General features: G+C 36.2%; 1 protein-coding gene across 3 annotated transcripts in view; it reads left to right on the top strand.

Annotated features, from left to right (window-relative positions):
• TASP1 (taspase 1) overlaps nucleotides 1-18,583 on the top strand; it is a 299,415-nt gene that overhangs the window by 252,027 nt on the left and 28,805 nt on the right. For all 3 annotated transcript variants that reach the window (XR_008629143.1, XM_004610916.3, XM_055130490.1), the window contains exon 13: nucleotides 12,490-12,563. Coding sequence is in view for 2 of the 3 variants with exons in the window: in XM_004610916.3 (XP_004610973.1) it covers nucleotides 12,490-12,563 (74 nt within the window). In the remaining variant the exon portion in view is untranslated. Of the gene's footprint in view, nucleotides 1-12,489; nucleotides 12,564-18,583 lie in introns of those variants that run through there.

Below are 18,583 nucleotides of genomic sequence, written 5' to 3'. Positions count from 1 at the left end.
ATTGCACTCATATGTGGAATATAATGTAACTGAGAAGTACAAGTTGGCAACGATGCAACTTCTGGCAGATATCTCTCTAGACTTAGTTACTAAAATACTAAATTACAGAAACCCAAAACTGAGAGGCCGATAAGTGTGGTCACTGACCCCATACCTCTTCATCCTCAGCAATGGAAAACAAATTATCTAATGCTTCCTTTTCAGCAGGTCTGACTTTAGGGGAGAGACTCTCCAAACCATAATAGTGAGTTTTGTTGAAATATTGTATGCAATCAAAGTGAAAGTAAAGTGAAATTTATTAGTTACACAGGCGTGGGGGGGGGGCTTAGGGTGGAGGGGCTAGGGGCGTGGGAGGGTTAGGGGTGTGAGGGGGTGGGGTGGAGCTATACTGGGATTCTTGGTGGTGGCATATGAGCACTGGTGAAGGGATGGGTATTCGAGCATTGTATAACTGAGATTTAAGCCTGAAAACTTTGTAACTTTCCACATGGTGACTCAATAAAAAATTTAAAAAAAAATGAGCATCTGTGGTCCTGCCATTATTTTTCTTTTCTTTTTTAAAAAAAAAATCACTGTGAGATACAGTTACAAAGCATTAATGTTTGAGTTTCAGTCATACAGTGATCGAACACCCATCCGTCCACCAGTGCATATTTTCCACCACCAATGTCCCCAGTATCCCCCCCCAACCCCACCCCTCCCTCTGCCTCTATGGCAGATAATTTCCCTCTTACTCTCTCTTTACGTTGGGGCATTATGGTTTGCAAAAAGATACTGAGAGGCCATCATGCTTGATCCTTTGTCTACTTTCAGCACATGTCTCCCATCCCGAGTCCTCTAACCATCATTGATTTAGTGATCCCTTCTCTATCCCAGCTGCCTTCTACCCCAGCTCATGAGGCAGGCTTCCAACTGTGGAGCAGTCTTCCTGGCCCTTGTCTCTACAGTCCTACTGACGCCTATAGTCTGGGTGTTAGTTTCATATTATATTATTTTATATTCCACAAAGAAGTGCAGACATTTTATGTCTGTCCCTCTCTCTCTGATTCATTTCACTTAGCATGCATGATACTCTCCTTGTCCATCCACTTGTAAGCAAATTTCATGACTTCATCTTTCCTAACAGCTGCATAGTATTCCATTGTGAAGATGTACCAAAATTTCTTTAACCAGTCATCTGTTCTCGGGCATTTGGGTTGTTTCCAGATTTTGGCTATTGTGAACAGTGCTGCAATGAGTATACAGGTACAGAAGTCATTTATTTCTGCTCTGCTTTTTGTACCCTCAGGATATATTTCCAGAAGTGGTATTGCTTCTGATCATTTTTCTCCCCATTTTTTGATTGGTTTGATTGTTTTTTTCTTCTACAATTCTACTAATGTCTTGTATATCCTGGATATTAACCCCTTATCTGGTGTTATTAGGTAAATAATTTTTCCTATTCCATTGGTTCTCTCTATTTTTGGACCTGCCACTGTTATATATAAGAAATTGCTCATTACCCAAATTTTTAAAGGCCCCATGTGCCCTGATCTAAACTCCATAAAAATGGCATATTATGTAATTTTTCCAGCAAGACATTTTAGTTTCTTATATGATTGCTTGAAAGGATAACTAACTTTTAAAAAATAATTACTTTAGACTTATCTTTATTCAAACCACTCTTCAGTTGCTAATTATATCTAAATGTGATGGAATTATCCCCCTCTTCACTATCCACCCCCTTCATTTTAAGATCAGGCTAAGTTCTTTGTTAAATAGTCTTGACACTTACCAAAACATGCTATACTTAAAATTTTTTTTTTTAAATTAAAGAATTAGTGCTTTCTGAGACCTTTTAAAAGTTAATAGGTAAGTTAAATACTATAAGTTGAAATTCAAAATGGTCTTTTGGTTTTACTTGTATTAAAAAAATTGGCAAGCCAAGTATAAACATACACACTTCAAAGGTCCTCCATTCTTTGGATCCCAGCAGTATCACTTATTTCCATTTCACGGCACATGCCACCATGAGCACTTGTGATGAGGTATTCTGCTGGGACTCACATCCTAAAAATAGTCTTCAAACAGAAGGCAAACTCACTACTGGGCTGGTACTAGGAAATTTTCCTCTTTGGTTCATATGGGAGCTGTCTCATGTTAATGTTGGTCTTAAAATTTTTTAAGTTTGTTCATAAAGGGGTCCAGTGTCATGGTTTAGAGCTTATTTCTTTAGTGGGATAGTGAACAGTAATGATTTAGGATTGTTACATCTACACTATAGATAGCATTTTGTTTATTCTTTAAGGATTAGGTTAGAGGAAGCAGAAAAAGCAGTCTTGGATGTAACACAAATAAGGCAAAAGGAATATTTAGTCTTTTGAGCAACAAAGTTGTTAATCAATTGATTAATGAGGAAGCATTAATCAGTTTGGTCTGATTTGTTTTTTGAACAACAAAGTTGCATTAATCAATGTGTTGAGCTACTGCTCTAAGATACATATTTCTGCATTTTTAAAACACAGAACTGTTGGTTACAAGTGTTTCTAATCTTTATGGTAGAAATGTTCTTCCATTAATATCACTAATCTACAGCCAAAGATGACAAATAGACTCTTAAGCTTCTCCATCATAAGAAGCATAGCTCTAGCTATAATCTAACCATGTGGTATGACGCAGGGGGGCAATACAGACTTCCATTTGTAATAAATGAAATATATATTAGGTTAGGGAGCTAGTAGAGGGTTGGTGAGCCTGTCTTGCATGTGTCTGGCCTCGGTAAAATCTCCACACCACATGGTTTCCTGAGTATCATGGGGACATTTAGCACTTCTGGGGTGAGCCAGGGAAACCCTGGCACCACAGTCCCAAAGAGCATCTCGCACTCCGAGCAAAGTCACACCCTTTGCCAGGAAGCACAGCATCCTCTAGCCTCACAGTGAATCACTACCTTAGCCAGCCGCATAGTGTCAGGAATGGCCCCAGGGCCCCCCAGGGCACCACTTGGGAGGCCAGAAAAAAAAAATGCTTGTATTTATGACCAGAATTGTCATGATTATGTAATTCTGACTATTGTCGCTCCAAAACACTCAGGAAACATTTTAACATATTTTACAGGCAATTTTCATCTGCTTGAAGGGTAATAGAGATCACCCTAGCATGAAATAAATCCTAAAAAAATATTTGCTGAATGAATGAAATCATGTTTCAATAAAACTTGTTTTACGGAATGCTTTTCTGTCCATCAGAGAACTGCCAAACCCCAGCCAGTTTCCGGCAGTTTCTAATACAATAAAATGATAAAACAGAAGAGAACTAAAATGTCCTTCAGGGCTTGTATTACTAATTGAACCACATCCCTTCTCTTCCTCTTCAGTCAGCATCCTTCTTTAGCTTTGAACAAATTGGAGTGAGTTTTTGTAAGAGAGAATAATTATTTTCTTGGCTTAATGTAACTAGGGTTCTATTGAACTCTAGCCCTGTTGCTCCCAAGACATTTCAGTGGTGAAAGTTTTTCAGGGAAGCAAGCCAACTCAGAGCTACTTCATGGCCATAATGGGATATGCATTATATGAATCTTAAGAATTTCATGGCAGAACAGTAAAGCATCCTCCTATGAAACCCCCACTGGATTATAAAGAACTAAACAATTTGGGTTGGGGGTGGAATTTCGAGATAAGAGGAGACTGTTATATTTACAGTTCTTCATTCTTCCCATTTAAGAAATAAATTATCCTTATTTAATAAGGAATATTTTAAACACTGTGCAGAATGTCCTAGGGTAAGCCATTTGACCTAAGGCTAAGGAGTGGCAGCTAACTTGGCAACTGCCCAGCCCAAGACGGTTCTGATTTTAGAGTTCTGTTTTCCTTGTAAGAAAGTATGGGATGTGAAGCCAGGCAGAGAGGTTTTAAATGGGTGTGGGAGCCAGTGCAGCTGGGGGTTGTTAAAGACAGTTGAGGAACAACATTAAAGAAATACGGGCTGGGGGTGCAGAGGAGGGTTCCTCTCTGGTCAGAAAAGAGAATCTCTTTGGATTAAAAAAAAAAGTACTTTGCAACATGTTATGGACACTTTGACTTGATTGAAACAGGACAGCATTAATCACATTGAAAAAGGAAGTGTCCTGGAGGAGGCTCACCAAGGGGTAACTTGAAGCTCTAACGTTAAACTAGTGGACATGGAGATTTGCATGTCACTAGAGGTAAAAGCTTTGCACAGGTGTTGAGTCTACCTCATGAGGGATACTAAGCCTGAAGTAGAAACACCCCGGGACATTTTTACCTGCAGGGAAGCTTTAAATACAGCCTTTCTGGAAGTTTGGGCTCTAGGATTGTCTATCTGTCCATTCTGAGTGTCTTTATAATGCCATTAACCTGTCACTCTCAAGGAGCCATGGATAGATCGCTTCCAGGTAGCCCAGGCTCTGGCACTAGAATAGGGTCAGCAGTTGACTGTATTTTCGTTTCATATTTGTATGCTGCATTGTTATGAAGTTCTAAGGCAGGGAAGAATTCTGCCGGTCCCTTTGTCCATCTTTCACATGTTAAAACATTCAGGAATTTATTTTGGATATTCTTGAAATTTTCTGAGGGAATTATTTTCTCAGTAGCTTCACAACCCCCTGGACTTTGATTTTCTAAAAGAAAATAAATCTTTTTAAATCAGTAGTTGATTTGTAAATAGTGAATGGCTGTGACTGATGGGATGTGGTCATTTGTGAGGGATTCCAGGAACATCTCTGTAGAGAGTGCTTTCACAGACTCAGATTCACACCTTAGGGCATTCTTTTACCCTGAATAGAATAATTTTTAAAGTACTGTTGTAATAAACTTTAATTTTTATTGTAGGAAACAATTATTGATATAGTTCCTGAAATCATGAAATAAATTCTAGGTTTATCAATATCACTGATGCTAAGTAATGCTGCTCTTTTGCTGAAATTTTATTATTTCTTTAGATATTATATTTGAGTAAACCTTGCATTATCTTTAGTGGGTTTTAATGATAAATAAGGACTTAAAATGTTTCAAAGGTTTTTTTGTGTGTGGAATAAACACTCCTCGAGACAAATATCTTTTATTAGGCAAAAAAAAACTTGTTCTAGAATTTTGACATCTAATAAAAATGAATTTTCAATTTTGTGTTGCTCTTTGTACAAATTAAATATTACCACAAATACTTGTGCCCAGTGTAAATTTAAGTATGCATTTATTCCTGTCCTTTCATAAACATTGATTTTTAGGTAGGTAATTGAAATGTAACAGTTTGAAAACATTTGATCACATGAATAAAAGCCTCATGAAAGACAGTGAAAATATATGATGACATCTCATTATAGTAGATAAGATTTCATTAGTTCAAAATGTCATAATCTAAACAGAAAAATAATTCTTCATAGATAATTTAGATTAGCAAAGCCATTCAGATTCCAAGTGGCACTTAAAAAGTAGAAAATACATTAAACAGGGCCAAATTTTTAATGTATAGAAAGAATATATGGTAAAAAAAATGTTTTACATTCAGTACCATTAGTAAGCCTCTAGAGTGACAACTGCTGTTGTTGATTTTAGAAAGATACCATGTTCTTGCAGACATGTTTATTCATGGTTCCCTTTCATTTTCTTTTACACAAATGATAGCACCATATTTGCATATCATTTTTTGCTATGACTTTCATTTTTAGAAAAACAGTACATCTTGCATATGAATGTGTTTTCAGACTGTAGCATGTAAGATTAATGAGATTTGAAGTCACCTCAGTGAGTCACAAGCAGAATCTTTTTAATGTAATAGAGAATATTTAGAATCCAAGAAAATAATGTGTGATGAAATAAAAGGGCATGATTTCATTAAATTTTACTTGTTAATAATAAATGATAAAATATATACACTTTTGTACATGGATGTGTGTTACATGGCCAAAAAAATTGAAAAACACTTAGTGTTGCTGATTATATATCACCCATGTACAAGCCCAGGTTGGCCTTTTTTTGTTGTTTGCTTTTTGGATCACACCTGCTTACGGGCTGTCTTGCATGTTGTACAGGGGGTCCTTGTGGTGCCAGGAACTGAACCTGCACCTCCAGCATGAAAAACACATGTTCTAACCCTCTGAGATGTTTTCCTGGCTCTTGTCTTTGTTTTTAATTCAGGACCCATTGTATAGAGTCCATTGTCTTTCAGTAGACAAACTGTTACTGTTTTTTTTGTTGTTGTTGTGTTGTTGTTTGTATTTTTTAATTATAAAATGACCTCAGTAAATATCTTTGTAAAGGCATTATGTCATACATAGAGTCATGTCTGTAGAATAAATACCATGAAATAGAATTGATAGGTTTAAAGGTATTTACATTCAGTCCTCCTCTGTAGATCCTGTTTTTGTTTTTTGCTTGTTGAAATTTATTTGTAACCTAAAGAAAATAAGTAACTGCTTCCAGATGTTCAATCATTCATGGATAAGCAGAGAGTAATTGAAAAATTTGGAATCACCTGAAGTATGTTTCTAGATGAGCTAAACAAGGCCGTAGTCCTCTTGTTTCAGTTATGATAAACAAGCATCCTTTTGGAGTTACATGAGTGCCACATTACTCACACTTGTGCTTTTTTGTTGATGATTTTGCTGTTTAATAGAATCCCTATTCTTAGTGCTGCAGTGCCGTCTGGTATTCTAATGTGCCATATGGAGAAAATGTGCCCACATAATTTCATTCAGAAAAAAATTATAGTTAATCGATAGTTCTGGACATCCAGGAAAAGAAATAGGAAATGAACTAAATTTCTGTGACATTACTAGAAACCTCTAATATGCCATCTGTGATGCACAGTGAAACCAAGGGAAAGCTAGAAATGTAGTCAAATCTGTAGATTCCTAAGATGGCACCTGATAAAGAAGATTTTAGAGGACTGTTGTGAGGCTTACAACCAAAGACATTCATTACAGATGATCCAGGAGCAGGGAATTTTATTAACTTTTCTCTGGTAGTGTTCCCTTGTTAAAAAGAATGATGTTTCATGTAATTTTTAATAAGGAATGTACGTTAAATAAAACATCACTATTCAGAAATATGCATAAAATACTGTTGCTTATTGATTGAAAGTGTTGTGACCAGAAGTTCAAAGAAAAGTAGCCCTGTATTTTATTTCCCTTAGGAGCAATGGTGATCTCTATTTTCTATTCAGTATTCTTGACAACCTTATAGAACAGTACTACAGACTGCAAGAATGTATTTTCAAAGGACCTTATTTGCATTTTTTTTCTTTTTGCCTTTTGGGTCACACCTGACAATGCTCAGGGGTTATTCCTGGCTCTGCACACAGGAATCACTCCTGGCAGTGCTCAGGAAATCATATGGGATGCTGGGTATTGAACCAGAGCTGGCTTTGTGTAAGGTAAACTCCCTACCCAGTGAACTATTGCTCCAGCCCCAGGGCCTTATTCTTGTCATTATTGTATGAGAGGGCCCTTTTCTCTTTTGCCAGCTAACATAAATTGTAACTTTTTTTTTAATTGTAACTTTTCTCTTTTGCCAGCTAACATAAATTGTAAATTTTTATTGAATCTGATAACTGATAGATGCTTGTTCCTTGTAATATTTTTAAATAGTTTATCTTTTTTTACTTAAAGGACCTTGATTTACCAAGTTATTGATAGAATGAGTCTTAGTCACACAGTATTCCAATACCAATCCTGTCACCAGTGTCAACTTCCCTGCACCTGTATTCCCATGCTCTGCTCACAGCCCCCTTCCTCCCACCCCCTTGGTGCTCTGCCTCCCCCCAACACACACCTTGACAGACACATGTCAAAGTTTCAAAGTTCAGTGGTTGTAGTTTAGGTCTCTTTTTTCAATATTGTTGAACCTGAGCTTTGTTTGGTTGTATAGCTATTGTGGTTTTAATGTGCATTTCTTTTAGTATGAGAAATGTAGAACATTCTGTGTGTGTGTGTTTTAGAGCCATTCATATTGTTTTTGATCCTGTCCTTTTTGCTTTTTCTTTTTCCTTTTCCTACTTGAATTTTGTAGATCTTTATATATTACAGAATTACCGCATTTCTCATAAAAAACAAAAACAATTAATTTGGCATGTTTGTGTGTGTTTGTGCGTGTTTCTAATAGTTTAGGTAACATGGTTACAATAGTGACTACACCTCCTCACCATTCCCAAAGTGCCCAAGACCTTTTGGCTGTTCTTATACCAACCACTCTAGTCTGCTGCTTCCAGACTACCCCTCCCATCACTTGATAATTGTTCTGCAATCCAAGAACAAGAGTGTGTCATCATTAATACTGCCTGTTCCCTTGTTTTGTTACCCTTACCCTATATACCACAGATGAATGAGATCATTTAAAAAAAAAATTGTTCTCCCTCTGACTCATTTTACTTAACAATTTGCTGTAAGCTGCATGATTTAATCTTTTTTGGCTGGACCAGAGAGATAGTTCCATGAGTAGGGCCTTTGCCTTACATGCAGCCCATTGAGGTTCTATCCATAGCATCCTATGTATTATATTCCAACTTAGATTTCTGAGTGCACTGCTGGGTGTAGCCTAAAAACCAACCAAATAAAATCAATCTTTTCTTGTAGCTTCATAGTAGTATGTGTGTGTATATGTGTGTGTGTGTGTGTGTGTGTGTGTGTGTGTGTGTGTGTGTGTGTAAAGAAGTATACCACATTACTTTATTCATTAATCTGTCCTTGGGCACTTGAGTTGTTTCCATATGTGGGACTATTGTTTTTAGTGCTATAATGAATGTTGGTGAGAATATATCTTTTTGAATGAATTTTTTTATATATATTTTGAGGGTAAGAGTTGTGTTTGTGTTTGCAATTTTGTGGCTCATTAGAATTGGTAAGAAATTAAGTCCTTCAATATGTAACAATGATAAATCCTTCTCTTGAAGTTTAGAGTTAGAATAATACAACTATGGAATACAATGGAATATCACAGGTTTTGGAATCCAGAAATTCAGCTTAAATTCTAGTTACTCGCTAAAGTAGCACTGTAGCACAGTTGTCCTGTTGTTCATCAATTTGCTTAAGCAGGCACCATTAAGGTCTCAGTTGTGAGAGTTGTCGTTACTGTTTTTGGCATACTGAATATGCAATGGGTAGCTTGCCAGGCTCTGCCGTGCAGGTGGGATACTCTCAGTAGCTTGCCACGTTCTTTGAGAGGTAACTTACTAAAATTAGTAACTTATTAAGATGATAACAAATAGTATCACTAAAATATTAGCTTACTAAAATGAGATACTGAAGCAGTGGACATGGGTTTTATCCCTGACACCCCCTGAGCACTACCAAGAGTGATACCCAAGAATAGAGCCAGGAGTAAACCCTGAGCATGGTTAGGTGTGGCTCAAAAACAAAGAATTCAAAATAAAAAATAAGATAAATAACCAAAGTTATGTTACCTCCCTTCTCTGAACCTGAGTTTCCTCATCAAGACTTCATTGAATTCTGTTACAAAAGACAGTACTTGGTCTATGAGATTCTTGTCTTTTAATTCCTCCCATGTCTGCTATGTTGAGATCTCATAAAAAATAACTTGTTCCGTTAACTAACCTTAAGAGATATACTTAAGTTAAAGTAGAACTGTTTTTCAGATGTATTCTATAATTTAGCTTGTAAAGAATTACTGATTTTGTCAAGTTAACCTAGTCTATATGTGATTAAGTAGTAGGTAACAAAATGTACCAGTATAATGTTGCTGTTGTTTTTGGTTATATTTGTGAAGTATGACAATTTTCTTTGTGGATGTTGAGTTGCTTTCTTTAGTACAGATAATTTCTGAATTGAGAACTTCATTTAAATCATTCAGTATAGGCGCATATTTGCCCATCTCCTCTCTGAGTGGTATACTGTTATACTCTAGGGCACATTTCCTTGTTCTGGGGAAATGGACCACACATTCCTGCTTGGGAGGTATATATACTTTGCTTTTTTTTCCACTCTGGAGAAGCCCATGTTCTCTCTGGAGTACATTTCTCTCTCTCCTCTTATTTCCTGAAAAAAAAAAAAGTTTTATTTCACACACACACAAAATCACTCAGTATAAAAACTTAATGATGTCTAATCAGTGTACCCAGTTTATCCTAATTATTTAAGCCTAAATATTTAAAGTGTATTTCCTTTAGGTACTCTGTATTTTTCAAAGAAAATAATGTAATTTTAAATTCTAATTTTGTTTCCTTAAAAATAAAACACAATGTTTTTTATTCACTTTTGTAATTAAATTGGATATATTTCCATATATTTTCCTGGCCAATTTCTGAACAATTGTCACATTAACAGGGCATAAGGAGCACTTGAGATTTTATAAATGCTTTTATTTTCTGTTTAATACCATTGCATTGCTACTACTCTAGGGAATTAAGTAAGACTTGAATGCCTTTGCTCTCTTAGGCAATTTAGAACATCCCAGACCTTGCTCTAGACATCAAGATTGTTGAAGTTCAAAGCAGATGTGTGGGGAAGAAAAACATCTGGTGAAGAGAACTTGCTTCATCGCGTGATGCTATTTCCCTGCACTCTTTAGTGGAGTCTGTCGAGCAGGTTGGCAAGTCTGATAATTAATTAAATGATGAGGGAATGAGCCATGTATCTGAAGAACATGCTTTGCACCCTCACTGTTTCATTCCTCTCCACGTGACTGGCAAAGCCTTCACAGTTTAAGGTCATTGATCCCACAGTTGTGTCTCAACATAAACACTTGTCTTCAGGATTAATTAGTTCAGAGATATAAACAGACAGATGACCTGGGGCCCAGAGAGCTTAGTGTTGAGCAATGCAATTTACGATCAGAGACGTTTGAATTTTTTGTAGAGAAATTGCATCAAAATTTTTATAAATGCCTTTTAAAAAGGCAATTTAAACTGAACCGTACACTTGAAAATGACATCATTTTATGTGTACCTCTGTGTGAGTATGAATTTGGCGGGAGGGTAACTTTTTAGTTAGATGTAACATTGAACTGGAGGAAAAGAAAAGTGAGCAAAATGATTTATTAACCCATATACACTTGTTTACATTCTCCTTCACTTGCTTTTCCATTGGCTCTCCCTCTTCCTTCTCATCTTCCCTTTATACACACACAGTATACACTGCCTCCTCGAACTGTTTGAAAACAGAATGGCAAAATCAGGTGCCTTTATGCCTAATACATTTATAATTTTTAGGGCCCAGGGCAGACTTCCAATAATGATAGGAAAGCTATAGTAAAAATGATAAAATTTAATACTAAAACAATGCTATTATCTAATATAGTCCTGTTCAACATCCCATCAGTTATCAGGTGCATCCCTCTGCCGCAACTACAGACTCCCTCCCAGGATGTGGTCCTCACTGTCTCTTTTAAATGGGAGTCGTTTTTCAGCTCTTTTGGCATATATTGATTTTGAAAATTTTTAAGGGTTTAAACCATTTATTTTGTGTGCAGCAACATTAGATCTGTGTGGTAGGTCTTTATGACATTCTGGTTCTGCCATTTCAGTGGCAGGAACACCAGCTGAGTATTGGGGGTTCTCATGAACATCATGTTGATTAACCCCTTATTTGGTAACATTTGTTTCAATCATTTGAGTAAAGTACAATATTCTATTTTTTTAATTGTGAACTTACACTTTAAAGAATTTTGTGGAAAGGTAAAGTTCACTATTAAAAAATAGAATACTGTACCTTACTCAAATGATTTGATACTATGTAGATTTCTTCCATTTACAAACTTTCACTCCCTGTATTTTTTCCCACTATATTGGTTTCCAATTTCTTCTATATTTATTTGTTGGCATTGTGCTGCAGGGCACAGCTTTCTCTTCTTCCCTGTTTATTTCTTTGTTTGATTAGTGCAGACTCACCAATTCTTATTTGGTTGACTAGTGGTAGTTCACTACAATCTTTTTTTTAAATTTCCTACTTAGACTGGCACAGAGTTAACCTGAAGGGACTCCCTTCAGTCTGATCTCTGGATCTTTTTGAAACAATTTCATAATTCTTTGAGTACTATCTTACTTTCTGGTATGATAAGGTATTCCAGGTATATTTTGTATTTTTATGTGAATCCTAGCTCTGGGATAGACATTTCTCCAAGACAGTCTGTTTCCTTTTTGCAAATAACAGTGTTAAGAAACCAAGGTATGTGTGTGTGTGTTTTATAAAGGAAACTAAGTTATGGAATATTGAATTTACTAAATCATTGTGTTCTATATGCATTAGCGTATTGCATACATGCTTGAGTTTAATGTTACAAAGTTTCAAATAGAAGAGCATTCATTTATATGTAATAATCATAAGTTTTGACAAGAAAGAAATATATTTTTCATTACACAGTAAATGGCATTACACAGTTTTGAGTACTAAATCATCTTGACATTTATGAAGGAGCAAATGGAAAATAGGGAACTGAGTATGTTAAATATAAAGCTATCTTTAACTGTTCTACTAAAAAGCAAAGATTTATTTTCCATCTGTGATCTGAATGCACCTATTTGTGTTCTCTTCCACTGCAGTGGAATTTCTCTGGAGCCACACAACAGAGAGCATGTGTGTTGGATATATGTCAGCCCAGGACGGGAAGGCCAAGGTAAGCGGGAAGACCGGAGTATAACCTGAAAACTTTGCAGCTATCACACGAACGTCAAACTGGCCAAGTTAACAAGAATGAATATTTTCAGCCTCACTCAGTGATCTTTATGAGACTCTAATTAAGAACAGTTAATGATCTCAAAGAAAAACAGATTTTTTTTTTGTTTGATGATGGAGTAGGGGAGAGTTCGAGGGAGGGGGGAAACCTTTTATTTTGTTTTTCATCTTGTTCCATTTTTTTTTCTATTGTGAATAATTGGAAGGGAAACTGAAAGTTGGAAAAAGAACCTGGGAAGAAGTTCATGGGCTGACAAGGCTGAGTGAATTTGCAAAAGTGTCCAAATGAAAAAAGGGGAAGCAAGGCAAATAACACTGAAATTCTGGACTGCGTCCTGCACCTAGGAGGGAAGAGTGGCCAGCATGCTAGCAAGCATGACTTGATGTGTTCTAGCATGGGGTCCTCATGAGCGGTGTCTGGATGTAACAGGCATCCCTATGTGAGTCACAGAAGTCACAAAGGCATGAAAATGGCACCTCCTGAGCTGCTCCCTGGGCTTTCAGTGGTTGAGCTGAGGAATAAGGTACATGGTTGGTTTCTGGATTTTATTTTTCACTGGCCTCATGTTCTTGTTCATAAATTTTTTAAATAGCTATGGACTATGTTGTTTACTTGGTATTAAAGCACCTCCATTGCAAAGCAGTGAAGTTGGGCAACCAGCCTGTTTTTTATTTTATTTTTTTAAATTATTTTTTGATTCTTGGGTCACACCCGGCGATGGCGATGCACCAGGGTGACTCAGGAATTACTCCTGGCAGTGCTCAGGGGACCATATGGGATGCTGGGAATAGAATCCGGGTCGGCTGAGAAGCCTGTTTTTTAAAGGAGATATTTATTTTGCACACTGGGAAATAGAAGTCAGGCAACTTCTGATATAAGCTGTCTGATATGGATTGAATCTTTAACCAATTAAGAATACATGTAAGAAAGAGTAATTTATCACTATATATCACTCAATGCCTTTCTAGACTGATCTGTGTTATCTGGAAAATTAGCATCACGGGACTCCTGTGACTGTAATGTATGGGAACATTTCATTAGGCAAGAAGTAGTTTGCATTTATGAAAATATTACTGCATCCCCTCTCTCATTCGTCTCACTCTCACCTAACACCATATTCATACTATGTTGGTAGACTTATAAGAGAATGCATAAAGCATGCTTTCTTCCAGAGTTTCTCTTAAAAAGAAGAGAATTATAATTATCCATTTTTAGTAGTGAGTTGAGAATTGAGAGCAGGACTAATAGAATTTTCTGCGATGATGGAAGTATTTTTTATTTGTTTATGTCCTGTTGCCCAGTAGGGTGACACCAGCTACATGTGGAACTCTTGAATTATGACTAGTAGGCCTGATGAACAGAATTTTATTTGTCTTTTAGTTTAAATTTAAACAGCTACATGTGGCCAGTGGCTACTGTATTAAACAGAAAAATTTTAAATAGTAAATGGAGAATGATTGTTCAAATAATTAGTTTTAGAACATTCTTTCCAAAGGCAAATGGACCCCACTCATAAAATAAGCCTGATAAGCCACATGAAGCCATTCTTGCACAAGAATGACTTGAAGCCATTAAGTTTCTCTCACCTCTTACATATTGTCTGTGAGCTACAACTTCTTTCTAACAAAAGAATTTCTGTGGGGTGGACTTTTTTATTTATTTATTTTTTTGCTTTTCGGGTTACACCCGGCGATGCACAGGGGTTACTCCTGGCTCTGCACTCAGGACTTACTCCTGGTGGTGCTGGGGGACCGACCATGTGGGATGCTGGGAATCAAACCCTGGTTGGCCGCGTGCAAGGCAAACGCCCTACCCACTGTGCTATCACTCCAGCCCTCTGCGGGGTAGACTTGAGCATGTAAGTCAATCTGGTGGGGTAAAGTCTTGTTATTAAGAACATTTTTTGGAAATATTCTTGTTATCCCTGCTGGTAGCCTGTTGAAGATACTATACTATTTAACGTGAAATAAGGGTTGTAAGCAGCATAGAAAGTCCTGCATTGAGCCCCAAAATTTTGCCTCCAATTGTGTTACTTGACATTGACATCTGGTGGACATGGTTTTCATATTCCTGGCAAATTCTCCAGCTGGTAGTCTTTTCTTTCTTTTTTCTTTTTTTTTTTTTTTTTTTTTTGCTTTTTGGGTCACACCTGGCGATGCACAGGGGTTACTCCTGGCTCTGCACTCAGGGATTACCCCTGGCCGTTCTCAGGGGACCATATGAGATGCTGGGATTTGAACCCGGGTCGGCCGCGTGCAAGGCAAAAGCCCTACCCGCTGTGCTATCTCTCCAGCCCCACCAGCTGGTAGTCTTGATTGGGCCGACAGATACAGCTGCTCCTCTTGCCTCACTTGTAAATTATGTTTTTGACATTCCCTACAGAGTTAATCCCTCTTTCTTTCTTCCTCCTTTGAGCTTATAGCTACAAATGCTTTTCAGAAAAAAAAGAAAAAGAAAAGAGCCCCAAATACTAATGCTTTGGCTTCTGAATTCTGTTGATATAAAAAAAAAAAAACATCTCTTCAGTCATAAAGTCTGGAACTTTATTGTATTGCAAGTAAGACAGTGTCAGAGATGAGAAGTTAGGCTCAAAAAAGTAAAAGGCCTATGACAAAAATGTGTCTTCTTTATTAAGACTTTGATCTATTTTCCTGGTTTACTTACTTTTGTGAAAGAGTAGTTGTTAGTGACATATTCATCGAGCATGATGACTGGTTTTTAAAACCTGTCCTCACATAAAACTAAATGCCATATAGCAAAAGTGATTAAGAAAATAATTTAATTTCTTAAAAATAATTAAGACATTAAAACTAATTTTTTCTTAATTAAAAAACTTCTAAATTTTAAAAAATCCAAATATTTTCTTCTTTCTGCTTGTTACCAAACTAGAAACTAAAGCCACCTGACCGTTTGAAAGTTTCATGTAGGCTAACTGTGTTTAACCCAAGTTAAAGCTTTGAATTAAAAATCCCCCAAAGTCACACTACTTAGAAAAGACTGGATGATAATTATCTTTGTAAGCAGAATTCACCTGTAATTTGATTAAAGGTATTTTTTTCCTTACAAGTTTCCTTCTTGTTTTTGAAAGTACGTTCTTATAATTATATTATTTATTTTCTAATTCCCTTCTGTAGCATAAGTTCAAGAGATTCATTTTTATTGAATCAAAATTAGGATATTTATTTTAGTTGGCTTTGAAATTAGATTGCCTATAACCTATGTAGAAGATTGTTAATGAACATGAACAGTTTTTACTATTCTACCTGTAACCTAGGTAGACAATAGTTAATGAACAGTTTTTAATAATAGTCATTGATAAATTGATAAATAAACACAGACTACTACAATAAAATCAGATGTTAAAACTCAAATGGAACTTATTCAAGTAATAAGCAAAACCTGGGTCTTTTTATATGTGGAAGAAGTCACTTTTTGTAGCAATAGTGAAAAAAATCACTGTTACAAAAACTCATCCTTGAGGAAAAGCAGGCCATTTTATGATCTTAAAGTTTCTTGCCACAGATTTTCTATTAGTTTCAGGGAAAAGTAAATTTTAGTATATAATGGAGAAACCAGGCAACAATTTGACCAGGTGATCAAAATTAATATTGCCATTGAGGTATTAATGAACATCATGTGCCTTTAGATTTGATAAACTGAGAAAGACACAACATTACATTTGTAGGATTCCATCTGGAAGTGCGTATGTTAACTCTGAGCATAAGGAAATACCAGATGGGTCTAAAATGAGGAGCATTCTGCAAAAACAGAAAAAAAAGGAGCAATAGTCTTACAAAAATATTAATGTCATAAAAGACAAAGGATACAAAAATGTTTCCAACCAAACAATAACAAGGAGTTGTGACTAGGAAATGCAATCTTTAATTCTTTACTGGGTGCTATATATAAGATGGAAGAAAATGTTAAATATATTACTAAGCCTTTTTATAAAATCACTATGAATAGCAAAATTTCATCATTGTTAATTTTACTTGTTATAACTGTATTGTGTCATTTAAGTAAATATCCCTATTTTTAGGAAACACAGTGAAATATCTACTGATAGAGGGTCATAATATAATATCCTTTTAGTGGTTCATAAAAACATTGTGAATGGTTGGATAGATGTATGGAGAGAAGAAGGGTTAGATGGACAGATGACAACTTACTGAGTAAATTGATGAAGTCAAAGAGATAGTAGCACTATAACATTGTTGTCCCATTGTTCATCAATTTGATTGAGCGGGCACCAGTAACGTCTCCATTGTGAGACTTGTTGTTACTGTTTTTGGCATATGAAATATGTCACGGGTAGCCTGCCAGGCTCTGCCGTGCAGGTGGGATACTCTCGGTAGCTTGCCACATTCTCCGAGAGAGGCAGAGGAATCGAATCCAGGGTCAGCTGCATGCACAACAAATGCCCTACCCGCTGTGCTATTGCTCCAGTCCCAAAGAGATAGTAAAAAAGTAAGTTGATCAAAATGCTAATAGCAAATAAACCTGAGTAAAGAATTTAGGACTGTTTCCTGAGTTATTCTGCAATTCTGAAATTATTTTCAGAGTAGACTCTTTAAAATTTTGGTATTTCAGTATATTTGTTTGGTTCTTTTGCTCTCAGACATGAAATGTGTTGGAATGGATGTGACACCAGGAAGTTATAACCCAAGTTCTTCCCCATTGCTCACACACCATGACACTTGGTCTTGAGTGTGCAGAGGTCTCACTTGTAAAACCAAGAATAAGGAAACCTTGCTTTGCTTTAAGCCTTACTTGTGATGAAAGAATCATAGGGAACAAGGAAACAAAACATTCTGCCTGAATATAAATGAATGGACACCTTTAAGTTCTTGATATTGCTTCCAGGATGCAAAACTGCATATTCTAAATGCCAGATTATGTATAACACAGATGTGCTGACATACATTTTTCTCTAGGATTTTTGTGCTCTCCATGAAGTATTTGTCATGTTTTGTTTTTAGACTTGCTTATGGGATTAATTTCAATAATGGGACTGGAGCAATAGCACAGTAGGTAGGGTGCTTGCCTTGCACAGGACTGACCTGGGTTCAAGCCCTGCATCCCGTATGGTCCCCCAAGTCTGCCAGGAGTGATCCCTTAACACAGAGCTAGGAGAAGTTTTTGAGCACCGCTGGGTGCCCCCACTCCCTGCCCAAATGACAGCAAATTATCTATTTAGTAGGGCTTGCACAGGAGAAAATTTTGAGCTTTTTCAATATACTCAGCTTAGACTTAAATATAAAATGTGAGGTAAATTAAATACCTATTTAAAAGATGAATTTTATCACTACATAGTATTTTTAGAGCTGGTGAAAATATTCTGGAGTTGGACTTGCATAATTTTTTCAGATAAACCAAAAGTCCTAAATAGAATACATATTTACAAGGTCAAGTTTCTAGTATGTAAATGATCTCTCATTAAATATGTTAAATATATCACTGAGTTTTGTGATATAAAACAAAATTAAGATATCTTGGTATCATGCTCATCTCAGCTCCATTTGTGCTTTTTAAAAACCCTTCAAAAAACTGAAATTTGATAAATACCTCAGTTTGCTAAAGGGATATTTACCAAAAACATATAGCAAAAATGTGGTTAACTGGCAAAACACTGAACACTTTCTAACATTGGAGACAGGAAAAGAGGTTACTTCTATTTAGTAGTTAGTTAGAATGTCTAACTTGCACAATATAGCAGGTTAAAAACTTCATTGTATTGGAAAATAGGAAGTAAAAACTGTGGTTATTCTCAGACAACATGGGCTGAATCCAACAGATGGTATGGAATAGAAGAGTAGTACTCTGAAAACCTACAAAACCTTGATGAGAGAAGTAAAAGAAAAATCTAAGTAAATGGAAAAATATGCCGTGTTCACTAAGTTGATGATTTTGAGAAACTACTCTCCAAATTCATGCACGACAATTCAAAGTAATTCCAATCA

Source organism: Sorex araneus, chromosome 3 (genome assembly GCF_027595985.1).
Source record: "Sorex araneus isolate mSorAra2 chromosome 3, mSorAra2.pri, whole genome shotgun sequence".
Classification (NCBI taxonomy): Eukaryota; Metazoa; Chordata; class Mammalia; order Eulipotyphla; family Soricidae; genus Sorex; species Sorex araneus.
Note: the sequence above shows the minus strand (reverse complement) of the source record. Positions and strands in the feature narration are given on the sequence as shown.